The 17986-nt window shown below is 45.2% G+C and overlaps 1 protein-coding gene across 2 annotated transcripts; it reads right to left on the bottom strand.

Moving 5' to 3' along the window:
• Window positions 1-215: 215 nt before the first annotated feature.
• LOC134079110 (uncharacterized) lies at window positions 216-17986 on the bottom strand. Of its 2 annotated transcripts, XM_062535286.1 has the most exons (6): window positions 17888-17986; window positions 14616-14738; window positions 2572-2630; window positions 2008-2077; window positions 1193-1504; window positions 216-716 (listed from the first exon to the last, which is right to left on the bottom strand). In XM_062535286.1, the coding sequence occupies exons 3-6, from the start codon at window positions 2605-2607 to the stop codon at window positions 349-351; spliced, it is 786 nt and encodes a 261-aa protein (XP_062391270.1). In that variant the 5' UTR covers window positions 2608-2630; window positions 14616-14738; window positions 17888-17986; the 3' UTR covers window positions 216-348. The 2 variants fall into 2 exon arrangements, with proteins under 2 accessions (XP_062391270.1, XP_062391278.1); XM_062535294.1 differs by lacking the exons at window positions 2572-2630; window positions 14616-14738; window positions 17888-17986 and adding an exon at window positions 2215-2249.

The raw sequence follows: 17986 nt of genomic DNA, 5'->3' as shown, positions 1-17986 counted from the left end.
GCAGGTCGCACACGGGCGCATACGCTTACGCTTGGTCTAACAGCAAGTATAACCCCAGCCTTAGTGTTCAACTAAAGGCATTGTGATTTCTACTGCATCCTACTTATGTAATCAGGTGGGAACAGTGTTTATTATTATTATTATTATTATTATAAGAAATGCAGTATGATTCAGAAATAGTTTTTTTCATGTACACTTTATGAACAGCAGGGGTCAGTGCTGTACAGTAAAAAAAGAATCAGTTAGGTCAGTATGAGAACAGACTCAGTAACAATGCACAGTGTTATTAGCTACTAACTTGCATAGACATCAGCACCCTAGTTATTTAATGAACAGTGCAAATGTTTTTTACAACAGAATGAGTGCTGCAGCTAAAAGGGCCATAGAAGTCCCGGCGCCTCCATAACTGCTGGCCTTAGAGCTCCCCGTGACTTCCTCTGCATACGCCATCTTTTCATGTCTCCGTGTGCTGCTGAGGTATCTCCCTGAGCTCGGGCTCCACAGGGAGCAGTTCGGAGTGGAGTGGGGTCGGTGGAGAAGCGTGCTGGCTATCTCATAGGTGCCGTCCTCGGACCGTACTCTGGGGTGGGCCACTGAGGAGTCGGTCAGGTTGTTGGACCCCTGGAACCAGTGGATGTGGGCCTCTGGGTAGACGCCTCTGGCATGACACGTTGAGTTTCCATCATGGCTGTGGACATGGAGGCTGTGGAGGCACTCTGACAGGTGCAGAGGTGGAGGAGTTACTCACAAGTGTTTTCATTTCATTCGGTTAATTTTATTCAATTCAGTTTTAATTACATAATTTTCTTTTCTTTTGAGCCCCTGAACAATTGACTTTGATGTTTCAAGGGGCACTACAGAAACTAATTTAAACATCAAGTGTCCTTTTCTCAGGCCTGATAGAGTTCAAGAAAGCTCTCTATATTGTCTTTGAACATATTAGATCATTTCAGGCAGAGATAATTGCCTGTCCATCAGCCCTGTTTTCTATTAATTAACATCTGACATAAATTCACCATGCATTTTTTTTTAATTACTCTGATTTGGAAACTCATTGGTAATGCTCAATGTATTATGCAATTGTTCTATGCATTTATATATCATTATCCAATTTCTATGAATTAACATCTGACATCTGACAAAAGACTATTGGTTCCTTGAAAATGCTCAAATTCATGCATTCTACACCAACCTTGTATGTTCAGTTGAGAGTAGGATTGCTTTGCTCCTACATTGGAGTGCAGCTTGCAGAGATACTTCCCCTCGTGGGTTGGTTTTGTATGACCAATGGTCAAGACCAGTTGTTGGTCTTTATAGACACAGTTCACTCCATTATGGGTGCTGATGTTCCCATTCTTCAGCTCACACAGAGCTCTTCCATTAGGAGCATACCATGCAAAAAGGAAGATGGTGGGCTCATCAAGGGAGCTGATGTTGCAGGACAAGGAGATACTCCCATGGCAGTGGGGGCTCACTGACTCTGTACTTCTGAGTGTCATTATCTCTGTAATAATAATTAATAATTATTATTAACAATTAGTAATAAAATAATTTTAAGCAAGAGACCAGATGCTTCAATTAACTATAGCATTCAGCCACAGCACAGGGGACATCTAGGTACATTTACAACAAGGCTATCTACTGTAACTGAACTTCACTGTTATACTACAGTAGTATACACTCTCATCATGCAAGGCAGTAAATTGGAACGTATGTTGCTTGTTTGCTGACTTCAGAATGTAAAAAGCACCTAAATGAGAGTGAGCCCAAGTGTGAGACGAAAGCATGTTTCACAGGCTGTGGGTTGTTGCAATGATGATGATCAGGCTTTGTGTATAACTTTAGACATTAAGAGACTCAGAGTCAAAGGCTCTGGTTTATTCATTCATAAATTATACTGTACATTTATAGGGAAACAAACACATTGTTCTTATAGCTTGTATAAACACATTCTTTTTCTGACAAATTAATTTAACACGGAAAGGAATGCTGAGAAAGTCGACTTACCATTCTCTGATCTTGCTAAAGCAAACATAAGAACCCATAGCAGTAAGGCACACTTTTGGATGGTCTCCATCTGCAAATCCATATAACAGGGTCAAATGAAAAATATAGCCTCCTCACACACAAACCCTCAATCAGACAATTGATAAAGTTTAGTTTAGTTTTCCCTCTCGGGTTCATAAAAGTAGAAGGCCACTATTTCTTGTTTACCATGCTACAGGTGCCACCACCCTTCCTCATATCTCCCCTGGAGCACTTGGAGTTTTCTTTCTCAGCTGACTTTATCAGGCTGTTATCAGGAAGTGTGTGTGAGTCATAGTGCCCTGTTAAAAATTAACTAGTTGTACTAGTATCACTATCATTGAGTAATTTTATTCACTATTACCTGTATGATTTATGTTTTCTTATGTATTTTTTATTTTTAAAATGACTATTTGACTATTATGATTCTATGAGCTATTACAGTTTGCTTTTGTTTATGTAAAGCACATTGAATGACCTCTGAGTATGAAATGCGCTATAGATAAACTTGACTTGACTTGACTTGACTGGGTGGTTCATAATTACCGGACGTGCCACTGATGTCCTCAATTTCTCTTCCATCACAGAGCAGCTGGCAACTCATCCTACCAAAAGAATTTACTGTAAGTATCATGGTTTATAACTGAAAGAGAATATGGTATGGTACTGTTAAGTGTATGGTTTATAACTTGTTTTTCACATCTGGCTATGGCAACTGCATGTGACCCACAAACATATCTCAAAAAAAAACTTTCATACCAAGTCATACCAAAACCAAAACTGCAGGCCAGTTAAGATCAGAAAGTGAAACTGTTAACAAAGGCACACCAATACAAACACTTTTGTGTGCTGTTGGAGCAAATCACAGCAAGTACTGAGGCTTTCTCCATTGCAGCCAGCAGTCCATCCTGAGACCACAACATGCCATATCAAGGCCCACTCAAAACATTACTCTTTGAAAACTTTATGTCAGCATGTTTCTAGTCAGTGTTTCTTTTTTTTTTTTCTACAGAAAGAACTGGTTCAGAACTGCACTAAAACAATAGCACATTGGGTCACAGACAGACTGTTTGTGTCGGCTGAAATTCAGATAGAGCCGCACATCAAAGAGCAAAAGCCATAGATCATAAAGTCCACACATATAAATGAGTGATGGATTAACCATCACAGACATGGGAATGAATGAAGTCTTTCTTTTGACAGATACATGTCCTTGTGCTGGGATTGCATTTGTCATAGTGGCCAATCAGCACCCAAGTGTATTTTACATTACACAACATGGCATTGGATATGACAAAGCAAAAGAAAAAAAACCTGTGTGGCCCATAACACCTCCAGAAGGCTCAACACGCTCAATGGTGTTTTTTGCCCCCAACAGCACCTTCCAGGCAGCACAGCCTAAAAGGCACTACCTTTACCCTATTCCTAACCTTAACCCCCTCAACCCTCATCCTACCCCTAAACTGATGGGAATAGTGCCTTGAAGGCAGCGCAGCCTGGAAGGCACCATTGAGGGCAAATAATACTAAAGACCGGCTCAACACTCAGGTGTCCTTATTATTAACTTGACCTCTAATTCAACATTTTACACACCACTACTAATGCTAGCTAATGCAATGCCGTCTGAATGAGGCTAGACGGTATTTGTTGTGTAAGGTACTACAGTCTCAATTTGTTGCAGGCAGCTGGTGTTGGGTAAGGGGAGCGTACCTATGTTCCCCGGGTCCAATGTTCCCCACTTTGTATGGGACCGGGGAACACCGGGAAACCTTTTTTTTTTTTTTCAAAGGGTCCTACTGTATGTTCCCCGCTTTTCCCAAATACATATATTGCGACTGGGGAACATGGGATCCTTTTTGGGGGAAATGTGGGGGAACATAGGACCCGGGTAAGACAGTCTTAATTAGCTTCCAGGCTAACTGGTATTTGGTAAAGTGCAGGTGTTTAGAAAGGCAATACAGGCTAGTGCAGTATTAGCCTAGCTGTCTCAGCACAGGCTTGTTAGTGCTGCTGAGTAACCAGTCTTAGCTGTGCTGGCTTATGGTCCAGGTTTAAGCGCTGTGCGTTTACATTTGCTTGCGGCTGCTTGCAGATTAATCTGAAGCTAATGCCATGACTCGGATGACTTAGCGTGGGTGGTTCAGGGAATTTAGGGAAAGTTCGCTGTCAGAGAGCGCATAAGTTTGGAGCCACTGCCTCTGATGACGGAAGCAGCTTGAGGCCTTGTGGAGACGAGGGATTAGTCTGCTGGATTTGCCAACGTGCTCCTGCCTGGTTATAATCCATCCCTCTAGGGGTCGGCTGCTCCACGCCATGGCTCCGCTCCTCCCCTTACATCCTACCACTCACCCACCCACCTCTCTCTCTCTCTCTCTCTCTCTCTCTCTCTCTCTCTCTCTCTCTCTCTCTCTCTCTCTGTGTTTGTAGTAGGCCAGCTGGGCTCTATGTTTAGACTATAGTCCCTTTACCATGATTCTTTATCCTGAAACCTGCATGGTTAAATTAATGCTGATGGGTAGCCTACATTTATGGCAGAAGATCAACTTTGTTTAGTTTGGTTGCTTTACTCTCAAAAATGTTTTCTTAGGGCAGTCAGTGTAAAACCTCATGTACACAGTTACCGTTTTGTCAGTTCTCTGATTCACGTCCACATAGCTGTCCACCATGACACTATTATCTCTTTGTCCTCAGTTCAGTCATATCCAATGGAGGGGCTGTCAACTAGGGGTGTGATGTCTCGAATCAGTCAGCAAGTGCTTTGAAACACTGCTTTGAAATTTAGTTCAAAACAGCCATGTCATACTGTATTATTATGACCACTTGTTTGAAACATCATTCAAAATGCCCATGTCATGACATTAACCACACAGTTCCAACTAAACTCTCAGAATGGTCAAAAGGCAAACATATTACAACATTGTGAGTTTTTTTTATGAAAGGAAAGTGATTTAGAGAACACAAACAGCAGCAATAAGCGATTAACTCCATCCAATTGTTGACCAAGCACAGCAAATTGTTTCGTAGCTTCAGTGTTTCACAAAGCCTGGCTTTATCCATCCCTACTGTCAACTTTAAAAAACTTTGATAACAGAGAGATAGTTACTGATTTCCACTGTCACTGAGCTAATAATTCATCAGAATAATTAATGCTGCAGACAGTTTGACTGACTGGAGTGAGAGTGAGAGCAACTATTACTAAGATGAATCATAAAGGGATTTTCCAATGGAACTAAATGGCTCTACTTCCTGCATGCCAAAGGGGCGTGGTCAGTGACAAAACAGCTGTGTTGGTTGATGAAAGAAGCAGTGTGCCATTAGGATAGGTGGCCTGCGCTTAGCTGAGACAGAGACAGATCACGAACAACGTTATTTTTCTATTTATTTATTTTGCTGGAAATTCAATTCAATGTGGGAATGTTAGAAAGACGTGTGGCTTGTAGAATATGGGTTTGTGATTTACATCACTGAATGTAGGGCTAAAGGATTGATCATAATCTGAGATAATGTTAATTTCTCCCATAGGGAGTGGCAGTTATGAACCCCATGTCACAAAGACACCATAATTGACCTTCTTATGAATTGTCTCGCTTTATAAACCGTCTCTGAGACAAACAGCCTTTCTTTTCCTCTTCGCCAGACCCAAGACCCACATCACTGCCTTGACGCGACTCAGACCTTGATGTGATAACAGCTTTCCTCAACCTTTTGCTGTTCTATGTCTCCACTTGCGCGACAGACAGGCCTCCTGCTGCCCGGGCTCCTGTAGTTCAAAAGAGACAGGTCAGACCGGACCGCCATTACCTCCACTCAGGCTCCCACAGTGAGCGCAGGGTGGGGGGGGGGGCGGCAGTCTCTGAAGGCTTTGTCCATTAAGCAAAGGGCAACTAGGCAATCAGCCCTCATCCTGAGCCCCACTAGCCGTGCTCGGCTCCCATTAGGGGGCCAGATATATATTTTTTTATTCTCTGGAGTTGGAGTAGGAGTGAGTGCAGGAGCTCGACTCTTTCAGAGTGTCAAGCTGTGAAAAGTGTCAAGCTTGTACAAAATGTATCATTACTGTAGCTCTAATATAGACCTATATATTTCTAAAGTACCGACTAACTACACTAAAACTAGCGCTGACATTCAGTTTTCCTTTTTTTTTTTTTTTTATTGTGTTGGTGTCTTTGTGTTTGCACTTTGTTGGGACCTGTGTGGACCTGTATGGAAGGTGTTACTGTAATCAGGTGTGTTAATGAATAATCAGGAAGAGGCTGTTTTATTTCCATTGTTCAACTCTTAGAGCATGCACACACACACACACACACACACACACACACACACACACACACACACACACACACACACACACACACACACACACACACACACACACTCTCTCTCTCTCTCTCTCTCTCTAAAACCTTGCCTAGTTTCTAGCTAATTCTGTGTAGCTGGAAGTGTCCCTCCTACTGTGAGGTTAATGAGGTAGGCCCAGCACTTCCCCTCGCAGGCGAGGCACTCTGCTCTGCGCTCGTGCCCCTTGTCCTGTCAGATATGCCATTCAGAGCATGTTAGGCCAAAGAGACCAAGTGAGCCATGCTAACAACGTCATCCGTCCCTCTGGCCTGGGACTGGGTGAGATACAATGACCTGGTGAGGTGTGACCCCCCCCACCAAGAGGAGAAAAAAGAAAAAAAAAAACATTTTCACAAACTTTAAAAACAACACCATCAAGTCACACTGCAGGCTTCCCTAAAATATATATATATCTATTGGGAGTAGGGACAATTTAAAATGCACACTAAAAAATCTATATACAGTATACACTCGAAAAAGATGTCATAATGCATAATGAAAACAAACTCTATAGCAAAGGCAGGCATACTGTACATAGACACATGCCAGGCTCTCTGTACCCACGTCCTCCACTAAGTGTCATCATTGCGCCACCACTCCGGCTGCCTGTGCTCCGTCAGGCCTGATGGGAGAGCTCAGTCTGCAGCACTAACGCAAGAGCTGTGCCTCAGCACTCACACATGGCTGCTGAAATGACTGGTGCCCCCACAGCCATGTCTGGGGTGACTGACCCCACAGGCTGGCCAAGTGGTGACCATCCGGGGAGACCCGTCCGCCGCCACCGCCACCGCCGCCCAAATCGGGGTCACCTCTGCGCTTGCGCCGTTCATCGTAAAACGCTCTGAGGCCGACCTGCTCGCTTTGTGCAGAAAAGGTGAGCGGTTTTTACGAGGGGACACACACAGAGACTACTGATGGGAGCAGTCAAGCTGCACAGCACCGGGTGGGAAATGTGTGTGTGGCGCGTGTGTGTGTGTGTGTGTGTGTATGTGTGGTATATGTGTGTGTTTGTGTGTATGTGGTGTCTGTGTGTGTGTGTGTCTGGGTAAATGAGCGAAGAGTAGAATATCAAGTGTGCAGTATAAACTCCGGCTTCCTGTCATTGTGTTTGCGAGCCAGTGGTTTGGCAGATGGCCATTATGGAAGGCAGGGCCGGTGACTGGGTCACCACACTGTGCATCGGGCCAAACACTTTTCCTCTCTATGTTTGCACCTGTGATGTCTGTACATAGTGACAGTTGGCAATAATCATGATACACACACACACGCACACAAATATAGATGCACTCCCCCCCCATTACCCCCCCCCCCCAACCACACACATACACACACACTCACACATACACACACACACACACAAACTTAGACATCTGGGTTTGTATTATGTCATATGTTTACATCAAAGCCTTGGTCTCTGGGGAAATAACATTCATTCTGGCAGTATCACCAAAGATGCAGGAAGTCATAGCAAAAATAAACAACTACATATCTATATCCAGACAAATACATTACAGAGTTGCTTCATATGCACATGCACACACACACACACACACCACAAACATCTCTCTCTTTCTCTCTCTCATGTACACACACACACACACTTTGGCTGCTTGCTGATTCAGTGTTGCCAAAGGCGAAAGCAGTCGCCCAACTCCCCCCCCACTCCTCCCTCCCTCAGGTGAGACACTTTGATCTCCACTTGTGCATCTTCCTCTTGCCAGACAACAAGCACTATGCAAATAAAGAGGCAGGAGACAAGGAAGCTACAACAGCACTCATCTCTTCAGAGCAAAGCTGTGCAAAGCCAACCATATCGGGGGGCACGAAGCAAGTGTAGCAAGATTATTTATAGAAAAGAACCTTGAACTTCCTGAGCAACAAGGAGAAATGTATCACTTAGTAGGTGCCAAGTAAACAGATCCACATCTGGCATTATTAGAAAGTTTGTGGTGTTGACAAGTGGGCACAGAACTTCCTATGAGAAATTGCTTGCTTCCTGATTGGACATGCTACTGTCCTGATGCCCTTTAATGGGCATGCCATTGTCACGTGGTGCTAGCACTCACAGGTTTTTCGCCGTGCTACTTTCACCCCCATACCACCCCACGGGCACATGTGGAGAGAGAGGCTGAGGACTCCATTCGACTTATTCAGGCAGCGGCCATTATAAACCACAACGAGGCGACAGGGTAGCCTACACAAACCATAGGATTGGTGTGTTCTATCTATGCATTCGCCAGCAGGGGGTGAAAATGCATTAATGATATAGTCAGTGTACTCTATAGGCCTCATTTTGGTTTACACAATGGCCACCACTTGCATAAGGCAAATGACTGCAGAATGACGGGCAGCCTTGCAGCCTTCACATTCACTCGCACCTTAGCTGAACTCCACGCTGGCACTTGTCTGTGTGTGTGATGGCCATGGTGTTGGCATATAGAGGGGATTTAAACAAGAGTAGCACATGTGCATTAAGTGTCCTCAGCGCCATGCTGACAGCTGGAACATAAGGCTGTGGAGAGCTGCGGATTTGAAAAGCGCCGTTACCACCGTGTGCAATAATTCCGGTCATCCCACTTGTAATCCCCGCTAATCACCGGGGAAACGGACCTCTGGCGGAGCCTTGTTTCCCTTTGTCTCGCCTGTAAACGCATTTGATGTTTCGCCGGCGGGGAAGCGGCCTAATCCCAGGGGCGGGAGGCGCGCGCCGCTTTGATGTGAGCACAACTTGACTGTTTAACGCGGGGGTTAGCCCCCGTCGTTATGATAAGCTCAAGGCAGATCAGGACACACTTTGCAGATCTGAAGAGTAAATCTCTCTCTCTCTCATTCTCTCTCTCTCTCCCTCTCTTACAGAAAGAAAAAATTACCTGCCAAATGTATGCACAGTCGTGCAAAAACCTGGCATGGATGATGTTCTCGAGGGAGGAATTAGCTGACTGTGTTTGTGGACACTCCGCGTCAGTCCATTGACCACGCCGTACACTCTAAACATCGCCATCTGGATGACACGTGAGTCCTTAGTGGAGGGTCATTTGCAGCTGAAGAGCCATCTATTCACTGCAGGTGCTGGTTAGCCCGCCGGTGTTGTTCATCGCCAGCCCAGGTAGCGAGTGAGCGCTCAGGTTGAGGTGGATTGTGTCCCATCTCACTCATCCTGCTGTGTTACACCTGCAGAGAATATTACGCTGAAAGGCTTTTTTTTTTTTTTTTAACTGACTAAATGGGTCCTGAAAATGGGTCCTCTGTGACTCCACCCCTCCTCTCATGTTCTCTCACTGAAGTTAGCTGTTCTACATCTGCTCTGTGATTTAGCACTTTTTTCTCCCCCCAGGAGCCTTTCACACACAAAAAAAAACGTTGATCCTGTTCGTTCACACAATGCAGAGGTATAATCACCCGCACTTGGACGGCAACGAAATCAGGGAGAGAGGATACCCCCCTCGACTGAAGCGCCGCGTTGTTAGCGTCTGTTTAGAGTGCCGAAATGAGATTTACTTGCCGCCGCGCCGCCAACACCGACGCCTCTCCGCGTCTGAACGTCTGCCGTCTTGTGATATTTTCATTGTCCCTTTTCATCTTTATTATCCGCCAAGGTTTTATTGTCTCCTTCTCAGTGCCGCGGGGACGCGTCGGCTATTGTAGAGGACACGTTGGCTTTGTAAGGCAAATGGAACACACCGCCTCGCCGCCGACAGGATTTAAGAGGCCCTTGTTTTGCTTGTTTTTTGAATTATGCTACTGTATGTGTGTGTGAGACTCGGGTCCCTCTGCATGTGGGGGAATGTTCCGGGATATTTATTTTCTTCTCCTTTGATGTGCAATCACTCCTCCCGTGGCATCTAACTGGCACTTTAATGAGGCGTATTATTAATAAATGCCATTTATGAAAAAGCACCAGTCAGCCACCCTGACAGGTGAAACAGCAATGACCCAGCCAACGTGCCTCTCTTTGCCTTTTTCTACACCCTTTCTTATCAGAGTCCTGTCACTGGCATCACCCATTTCTTGCCCCGCTGACTGATCTGTATGTGGTTCCAGTGGACATTGTTGGTAATGTTTTTTGCGCTATCCACATGATAGGCTTATTTCACCTCTCTGCGGGTTATGAAAGACAACAAGATAGTATGGTGTTTTGCCAGACGACACAAACAATGGTGTTGGTGGCAAAGTGGTGTTAGTGTTGCTGTAGTCTAAACAGCACTGTCTTTGAACTTTGGATTGTCATCAAAATGGGCAGAGCAGTGCACACACTGTTGGGCTAAAAGCTGTCACTCAGCACATGAAAGATCTCACTGTTGTGAAGCACACACTGCTAAAGTGTTGTTGCAATGTTGCAAAACAAACTAAATCAAGCCGAATTCATTGGAGACATCTTCTGTGAAAGACTTTAAGCCTTGGAAGCAGTCTGGTGCCCTCACCCTTCTGACAGTCCAGGTACACACTGGCTCACTCAAGAGAGTTCTGCTGGACCACACTAGCACTGTTGGGTGTGGCCACACAACTGTTGCTCATGCAGCTGAAACAAAGTGGTCAGTGTCCTGTCAGGTTGCCTGTCGCCTGCTGCAAATGTGTCAGCAGAGAGGGGGAAATGGGATATGTAAGGATAGCGTCGCACGCGAGCAGATAGATCACTCTGACTGACGCCTCTGGGCTAGAAACTCATCGAGTCAAAAACAACTGAAAGTGGGAGAGCTTTCACACCACGTCTGACAGAGTCAAACTCAAAAAAACAACACCCGGAGCGGCATGACAAAAAAAAAAAGGCTTAATTGAAACCCAGTGGAAAAGAAATAGCGAAAGGTAACTCAGATGTCATAAATAGACAAGAGATGAGGCATATTTCAGTATGTGCTTTCTGCATCCATCCACTCAAAATAATATTATAAAAGCCTTTTTCCCAGCATTTCCCAGCAAATTGCCTCAGCCCCGGAGCTTGGGCTTCACATGTTGATCCACTGTGCAGAAATCGGCCTGAACCTAATTGACAGAAATCTTGATGTATCCTCCTCAGCTCCTGGCCGTGAGCATCCTGGAGTTTGGCCAGGATATCCGCTAGCTTGGCCACTCGGCACACGCGGGCGAAAGTGGATGATGAGAGCGCAAACGGTGCCCTCAGGGGCACCAGGAAATACCACTGTGCCGCCATGGCAACAGCACCCAGGGTCATCCCTCTCGGCTCATCAGAGAGAAAGAGAGAGAATGAGAACAAGAGACTTCCAGAACAGGGCAAGAGAGATTGAATGATTGAAACAGGGAGCAAGACTGAGAGAGAGAGAGAAGAGAGAGAGAGAGAGAGAGAGAGAGAGAGAGAGAGAGAGAGAGAGAGAGAGATTTTTAGATGGGTCTCTGAGCCATAGTTGCAGTTAGGGGACAATGCATGGCGCACACACACACACACACACACTTACTCATCAACATTGATTTTTTTCTTTTTTGGGGGGGGGGGGAGTGCAGCACCATGAAAACCCACTCAGGCATCAGAAGACACTCCTGCATGATTTATTCCTTTATTTATCTGAGCCTGAGGGGTCTGCATCTTAATCCCTGAGAGGGGGAGATGGTGGTGGGCTGTGTGTGTGTGTGTGTGTGTGTGTGTGTGTGTATCCCTGAGAGGGGAAGATGGTGTGGTGGGCTGTGTGGGTGTGTATATGTCTATGAGATCACATACCTAACTACCATTAGGTGTGCACCACAGTTAAAGGCTTTATATCATCACCGTCTCTGGGATGACTCTGGAGGGAGCTATGGAATTCATTTCAACTCATTCATTCACACAACGCCCTTCAAACGCCCTTTATATTTCACATGGTCTCAAGTTTCTCTCCAAAGCTTAAGACTAAATCCCTCAGAGCCAGCACATATAGTTCCCATTGTGTTTTCTCACTGTTTTTGACAAGCAGGAACTGTAGTCTTTGTAAGAGCGCATGAGGTTTCAACAAGTGTAAAGGTTAAGGAACCTCCGCATGCATTTTCCACTTCTACTAACGCAGCTATGTGTTAACTGTCCTTCTCTGACTCTTTCAAGCAAACTCTGTTTCTATGTTCATACTCCTCTAACGGCTAATTATACTTTATGTGTACATAACACTTAATTAACTATCTTACTGATTTTTATGTCAGTATGTACATGTTAAACTGTGTATAGTTACAGTTAAGGTCAGTTTTTGGGCTTACAGTTTGTCACCTGTCACAACATAATAGGCTACTTGCGAGGAAAGTACGTGCTATTACTCACTAGTTATGTACTATACAAAGAGTTCATATGAAGAGGGCAACTTTTCCATTCTAGCTTTCATGGTTCACATTAATATACGAGGCTCACAATAGCCCATTAGTGTGTTTTAACAGGAGGATGTTCAAAACACTCCGTCCTTGCAACCAGATTTATGACTCTGTTACACAGTTTTTCACACCTCCTGGGAGGGGGAGGAGATTAAGCACATATCCGCAGACGACTCGCACAGCTCTCGGGCTTTATTTTGAGTCTTCTCCAAAATGTGAGAACACGGTGTAGCTCGTTAACAGGAAAATGTCATCGAGCCTCTGGATCGCTCTCAACAAAAGGCTCTGGCCGAATCATTAGCCTCTTCTGATGGCGCTAATAAAAGCGTTAGCCCTCGAAATTGATGGCCCTGTCCATTAGGAGAGCTCATTACAGCGACTCCCGTTCCGCGGGTATACGGTAATAAGAAAATAGCCTCCTCCATCAATGCTCTCTCACCTCACCTTCGCGGATCAAGGCTGCTCTCTCTCTCTCTCTCTCTCTCTCTCTCTATACAACAATTGCCCAGAAGTGTCAGTCATTAGCTACTTCGAGAGGCTGCAAAACCCCTCAGAGAAAGAAACACTCGACACTGACTGACAAAAAAAAAATGTTGGAAAGTTTGTCAAAGCTCTTCAAGTGCCCCTGAACACTACTAATAACGGGCTGTCTTCGAAGGTGTGGACTTGAAGCATGTCTTTGTGGCTATGATGGTTAATAAGATAGTGTTTGTCTCCACCAATTCAGGTGGTGTTGGTTATGGCAGAGGGAAGGAAACATAAAATGTCACCGTGTTAGCAGCAGCATGTCCTTAAATGTCACCAGGGTCTGCCATGAAGCTGGTGTTTTCTGCGGCTTTTTAGTACAACAACAGAGAGGTGCTGACAGGTGGTAGGGACCAAGGAGAAATCACTACCAAACACAGCTGTATAAACACTTCCTCAATATGGTTGAAACCACTTCCTCAGATCAAGGATAAAGCAAATGTAAAATCAAGACCTCAAACATCCTTGTGAATCTTTTAAAAGTTTGAAGTATGCAGCCAAACATAATAATAATAACGTAATAATAATAATAATAATAATAATAATATATTATTATTATAATGTATAATATATAACTTCCACTGCAGGAAAGGCATCTGCTGAAAAATGAGACCTCATGTCATTTGTTTCCACAACACACTCAAGAGTGGGAGGCGTCAGTGGAACAGATCCTGTGTGGGGTATTTTGGGCTGGTTGGATGTATGGGGCCGCGGTGTGGGCCAATACGACTCTGTCTCGTCTCTACCCGGCTGGCACCTCCGCCACCATCGTGGCCAGTGGGCGCTGGATGCCTGTCAGCGTGATGCTTGCCCGGGAGAGAGGGAGGGAGGGAGGGAGAAAGACACAGAGAGAGGGAGAGAGAGAGAATGAGTTGAGAAAAGAGAGAGAGAGGGGACAGAGAGAGAGAGAGGGAGAGAGTTGGGAGAAAGAGAGAGAGAGTGGGGGAGAGAGGCCTCCAGGCACAGAGGCACAGACCTCACAGGCTTGTCAGTGGCTCTGCCAGGGTGGCTGCCATATACAGCCTCCGAACCCACAACAGTCTGTCTGCCTGTGTGTGTGTGTGCATGCGTGTGTGTCTCTGTGTGTGTGCGTGTGTGCGCATATCTCTCTGCGCGTGTGTGTTCACGTTTGTAAAAGGGAGAGAGGAGTGTGGGGAATCCAGGCAGCACTGTTGGACCCTCTGACAAGCGCTCTCCTCTCCTCACAAACCCAGACTTCCTCCACTAACTCCACATGACGCACGCACTATCAGACAAACAAACAATAAGAGGGGAGAAACCACTGTGAGATCTGAGGGAAGAATGAGGCAACAAGAAGAAATGATGCACAGTGATGGAGAGGTGAAAGCAGCGGAGGAGGAGGAGGAAGAGGAGGAGGAGGAGGAGGAGGAGGAAGAAGTGGAGGAAGAAGAGTAAAGTTGGACGGACATGTTTGTACTCACGGCAGATGTGGAGGATGAGCGTTGAAAGCCTGAGAACTGTTAGTACCTTCTCACGTCATGTCTGTCAGATGAGAGAAATCCTTGTCCAGACGAGAGCTTCATCCACAAGAAGAGGAATATCCACTGGTTCAGCCAATATAAGACAGACAGACAGACAGACAGACAGAGAGAGAGAGAGAGAGAGAGAGAGTGAGTGAGAGAGAGTGAGGGAGAGAGAAGAGTGAGAGGAGTGAGGGAAGGAGACGAACACATGTGAGTAATGAGTGGGTGACTAGGGGCGTGTATAAACATGCGCTTCCCTCTTCCTGTTGTTGCACTTGAAGAATATTTTTCATTCAGCTTCTCTGACTTTCCCCGTCTGTGTCAGATGAGGGGGACCCCCCTTTCTCTCTCTTTCTCCCTCTCTCTCTCTCTCTCTCTCTCTCTCTCTCTCTCTGGCATGAGGTCTGAAGGCCATGCCCTGCACAATGGAGTTTATGGAATCCCGTTCCAGATGAAGGAGAAGCGGCCCAGTCTGTGAGGACAAACGCGCTCTTGTCCTTCCCAAGGTCTTTGACAGATGGCCAAGAGATCAACGCCTGCGGACAATCCCCACCGCCGGCCATCGCATTTACTGGAAGACTACGTATGGGTTTGAAACCGTGACAACACACAACAAATAGAGAGCGGTCAAGAGTCCACGTGTCCTGGACGGAAAGGCTTGGTGTTTGATCGTACTGACCTGGAGGGAGATACCAGGGATGCATATGGAATGCTGTGTCTATACAACCTCATCAGTTATTGGGTTATTGCAATTGCATTTAGTTTGCATTTAATAATAATAATAATAATAATAATAATAATAATAATTCGCCTTTATTGTCTCTACAGGAGAGAACATTTGTGTGGACAAGAGAGAGTGTGGTTTACATGTACAAAAACAAAAGTTAGACAAGACTTAGGTACCACATCGGGAACACACAAGAAACATAAAGTACATTCTGAACAAGAAAACATGTAAACACAGATATATAGCCTAGCTTGCCTACAGCCATGGCCCCACAGCAGACAGCCATTTTTTAGTGCACACAACCCTCCCTCTTGACCCTGTCACCCCATCATCAATAATACAACCCTTATTGGATATCTATTGCACATACCCCCTAGATATTAAGACTGAATAACCCCACACACATAAAATATTACCTAAAATTACATTAAAACCCTAACACAAGCACCCCGACTCCAACCCCCCCCCCCCCCCCCCCACACACACACACACACACACGAACACACACACACACACACACACACAAGATTGCTTGCTCAAGAGTGTGTGTGTATGTGTGTGTGTGTGCATGTTTGTTTGACACAGACTGGAGGAGGTAATTAAAATCAGATGGCATGTGTTAGTGAGTAAAAATAACTTAGGCAGTGTTTTCTCACATCAGCTTATGCCATATTCATTATTATGGCTCTGCTCAATGCTAGTCCATACATTATTCCTGACGCACACACACACACACACACACGAATACACACCCACATACTGTATCTAGAGAGAGAGAGCGAGCCTCTGAGCTCGTGTGCTGCAGCACATTGGAAGCCTCCAGCACCCTTGTTTCTTCTTCAGAAAATCATCCACTGAACAAGGGATCGCTGCACTCATATCAGAGGAACAGCTGTGTTTGAGATTTTTTTTTTGAACAAAATTGTCTTGCTCGACCGTGGAGATCTACCCCATCGCCTACAGGTGTATTTCACAGCAGGGAAGATTACAATTTGTTCACTAGTCAGGTGGAATTCCTGCCCCAGGGGTAGTAGAATGGGTAGATGACCGTATGTGGTGGTGGGGGGTTGGGGGGTAAGTAGGATAGTGGGTGCGCAGGGGAAAGGAGAACTATCACTGCCTTTCATCTACTCTGGCCTGAGGCTACAGTATCTGAAGTGATCTCTTCTGCACTCAGCTGCGGCCAGAGCACCGGCCTGACTGCTGGACACAGGCGCCCGATTCAGTCCAGCCTCACGCTCATGTTCGTCAGAGAACCATATAGCACCGGCCAAACTGCTGGACACAGGCGCCCGATTCAGTCCAGCCTCACGCTCATGTTCGTCAGAGAACCATATAGCACCGGCCAAACTGCTGGACAAAGGTGCCCGATTCAGTCCAGCCTCACGCTCATGTTCGTCAGAGAACCATAAACCGTAGCACCGGCCAAACTGCTGGACACAGGCGCCCGATTCTGTCCAGCCTCACGCTCATGTTCGTCAGAGCTCATGCAGTGTGTTTACTGTGTGCTGACATCTGTTTAACAGACACTTGGCAGACACTATGCATCTGACAACTGAGCCACAGCTGAAGGAACACTAACTTAACAAGCCACCAAGAAAAAAACTATACTAAATTATAAGGATATATTACAATCTTAACATAACATAACATGACTCTTAACATACAAATTGTCAGTATTAGTGTTTCTTATTAATGTGGAATATAGTGTTTATAATGTATATAATATATATGAAGGCCTACCTGTTTCTGAATAAAGATTGTGAAATTGCATTAAGCTGTAAACTTTCCCACAGTCAGAGTTTGGCAGTAGGGAAGAGCACAATTTATGTGCATGTGTCAGCACAGAACATTTCTTTGGTCCAAAACAAAATAATAAATTGCAGATGCTGTTGCGCCTCCCCAGTTGCTTTCAATACATTGTAGTGGTCATGGTTACCTCATATCTAATCATAGCAGTTGCTTTGTTTCTGTGTTCGAGGTCAAACATCTCCCCTCATTCTCCTGATCGAAGCCTTTCTCAACACCCTTTGCACTTTAGAGTTGCACTTTCAGCTGAGGTATCAAGAGACAACAGCTTGGCTTTTTGCAGCCTCTCTTATCAGTGTAAAAAACGACTAAAAATGGAATAAATGATAAATTAGAAGAAATGTAGGTGAAGAGTGAATAGTGCAGACACAGGTTAACTACAGGTGGAGTTCCAGCCTACGACAGACTAATACACTTTACAGCTGAGCACTGTCCTGAATCAGAGGTAAATCACTTACCAAGAATACCCATTGCAACAAAGTTTCAGTATCAGACTGTGCTACTGATAACTGATTACGCGCACACCTTGAAATGCCAAGAAAGCAAAACTGTTATGATAACAACGTTAATGTTTACCTAATATTGTTATCATGAGCTAATTGCTTTTCCTGCCCCGTCATATAACAGATTAGTGTATTGTCTCATTGTCTCGCTACAGTTACCACACACTCATGCTGAACACACTCATACTTACCCTCCCCTCTAAGTGCTCCCATACTCGTCTCCTTGTTCTCAGTGCAGTTGTTTTTCTCTCTTCTTCTCTCCTCTCCACAGCCCCTGAGTCTTTCCCCTT

Source organism: Sardina pilchardus, chromosome 1 (genome assembly GCF_963854185.1).
Source record: "Sardina pilchardus chromosome 1, fSarPil1.1, whole genome shotgun sequence".
Taxonomy (NCBI): domain Eukaryota; kingdom Metazoa; phylum Chordata; class Actinopteri; order Clupeiformes; family Clupeidae; genus Sardina; species Sardina pilchardus.
The sequence above is the reverse complement of the archived record's forward strand: the minus strand, read 5'-3'. Positions and strand labels throughout refer to the sequence as shown.

Coding starts and splice junctions, on each gene's coding strand:
- LOC134079110 (XM_062535286.1), bottom strand. CDS start 2,607: ATGGAAGAGAAATTGAGGACATCAGTGGCACGTCCG. Junction 2,078..2,571: donor GGACATCAGTGGCACGTCCG/GTAATTATGAAC, acceptor ATGGATTTGCAG/ATGGAGACCATCCAAAAGTG. Junction 717..1,192: donor CTCTCAACTGAACATACAAG/GTTGGTGTAGAA, acceptor TGCACCTGTCAG/AGTGCCTCCACAGCCTCCAT.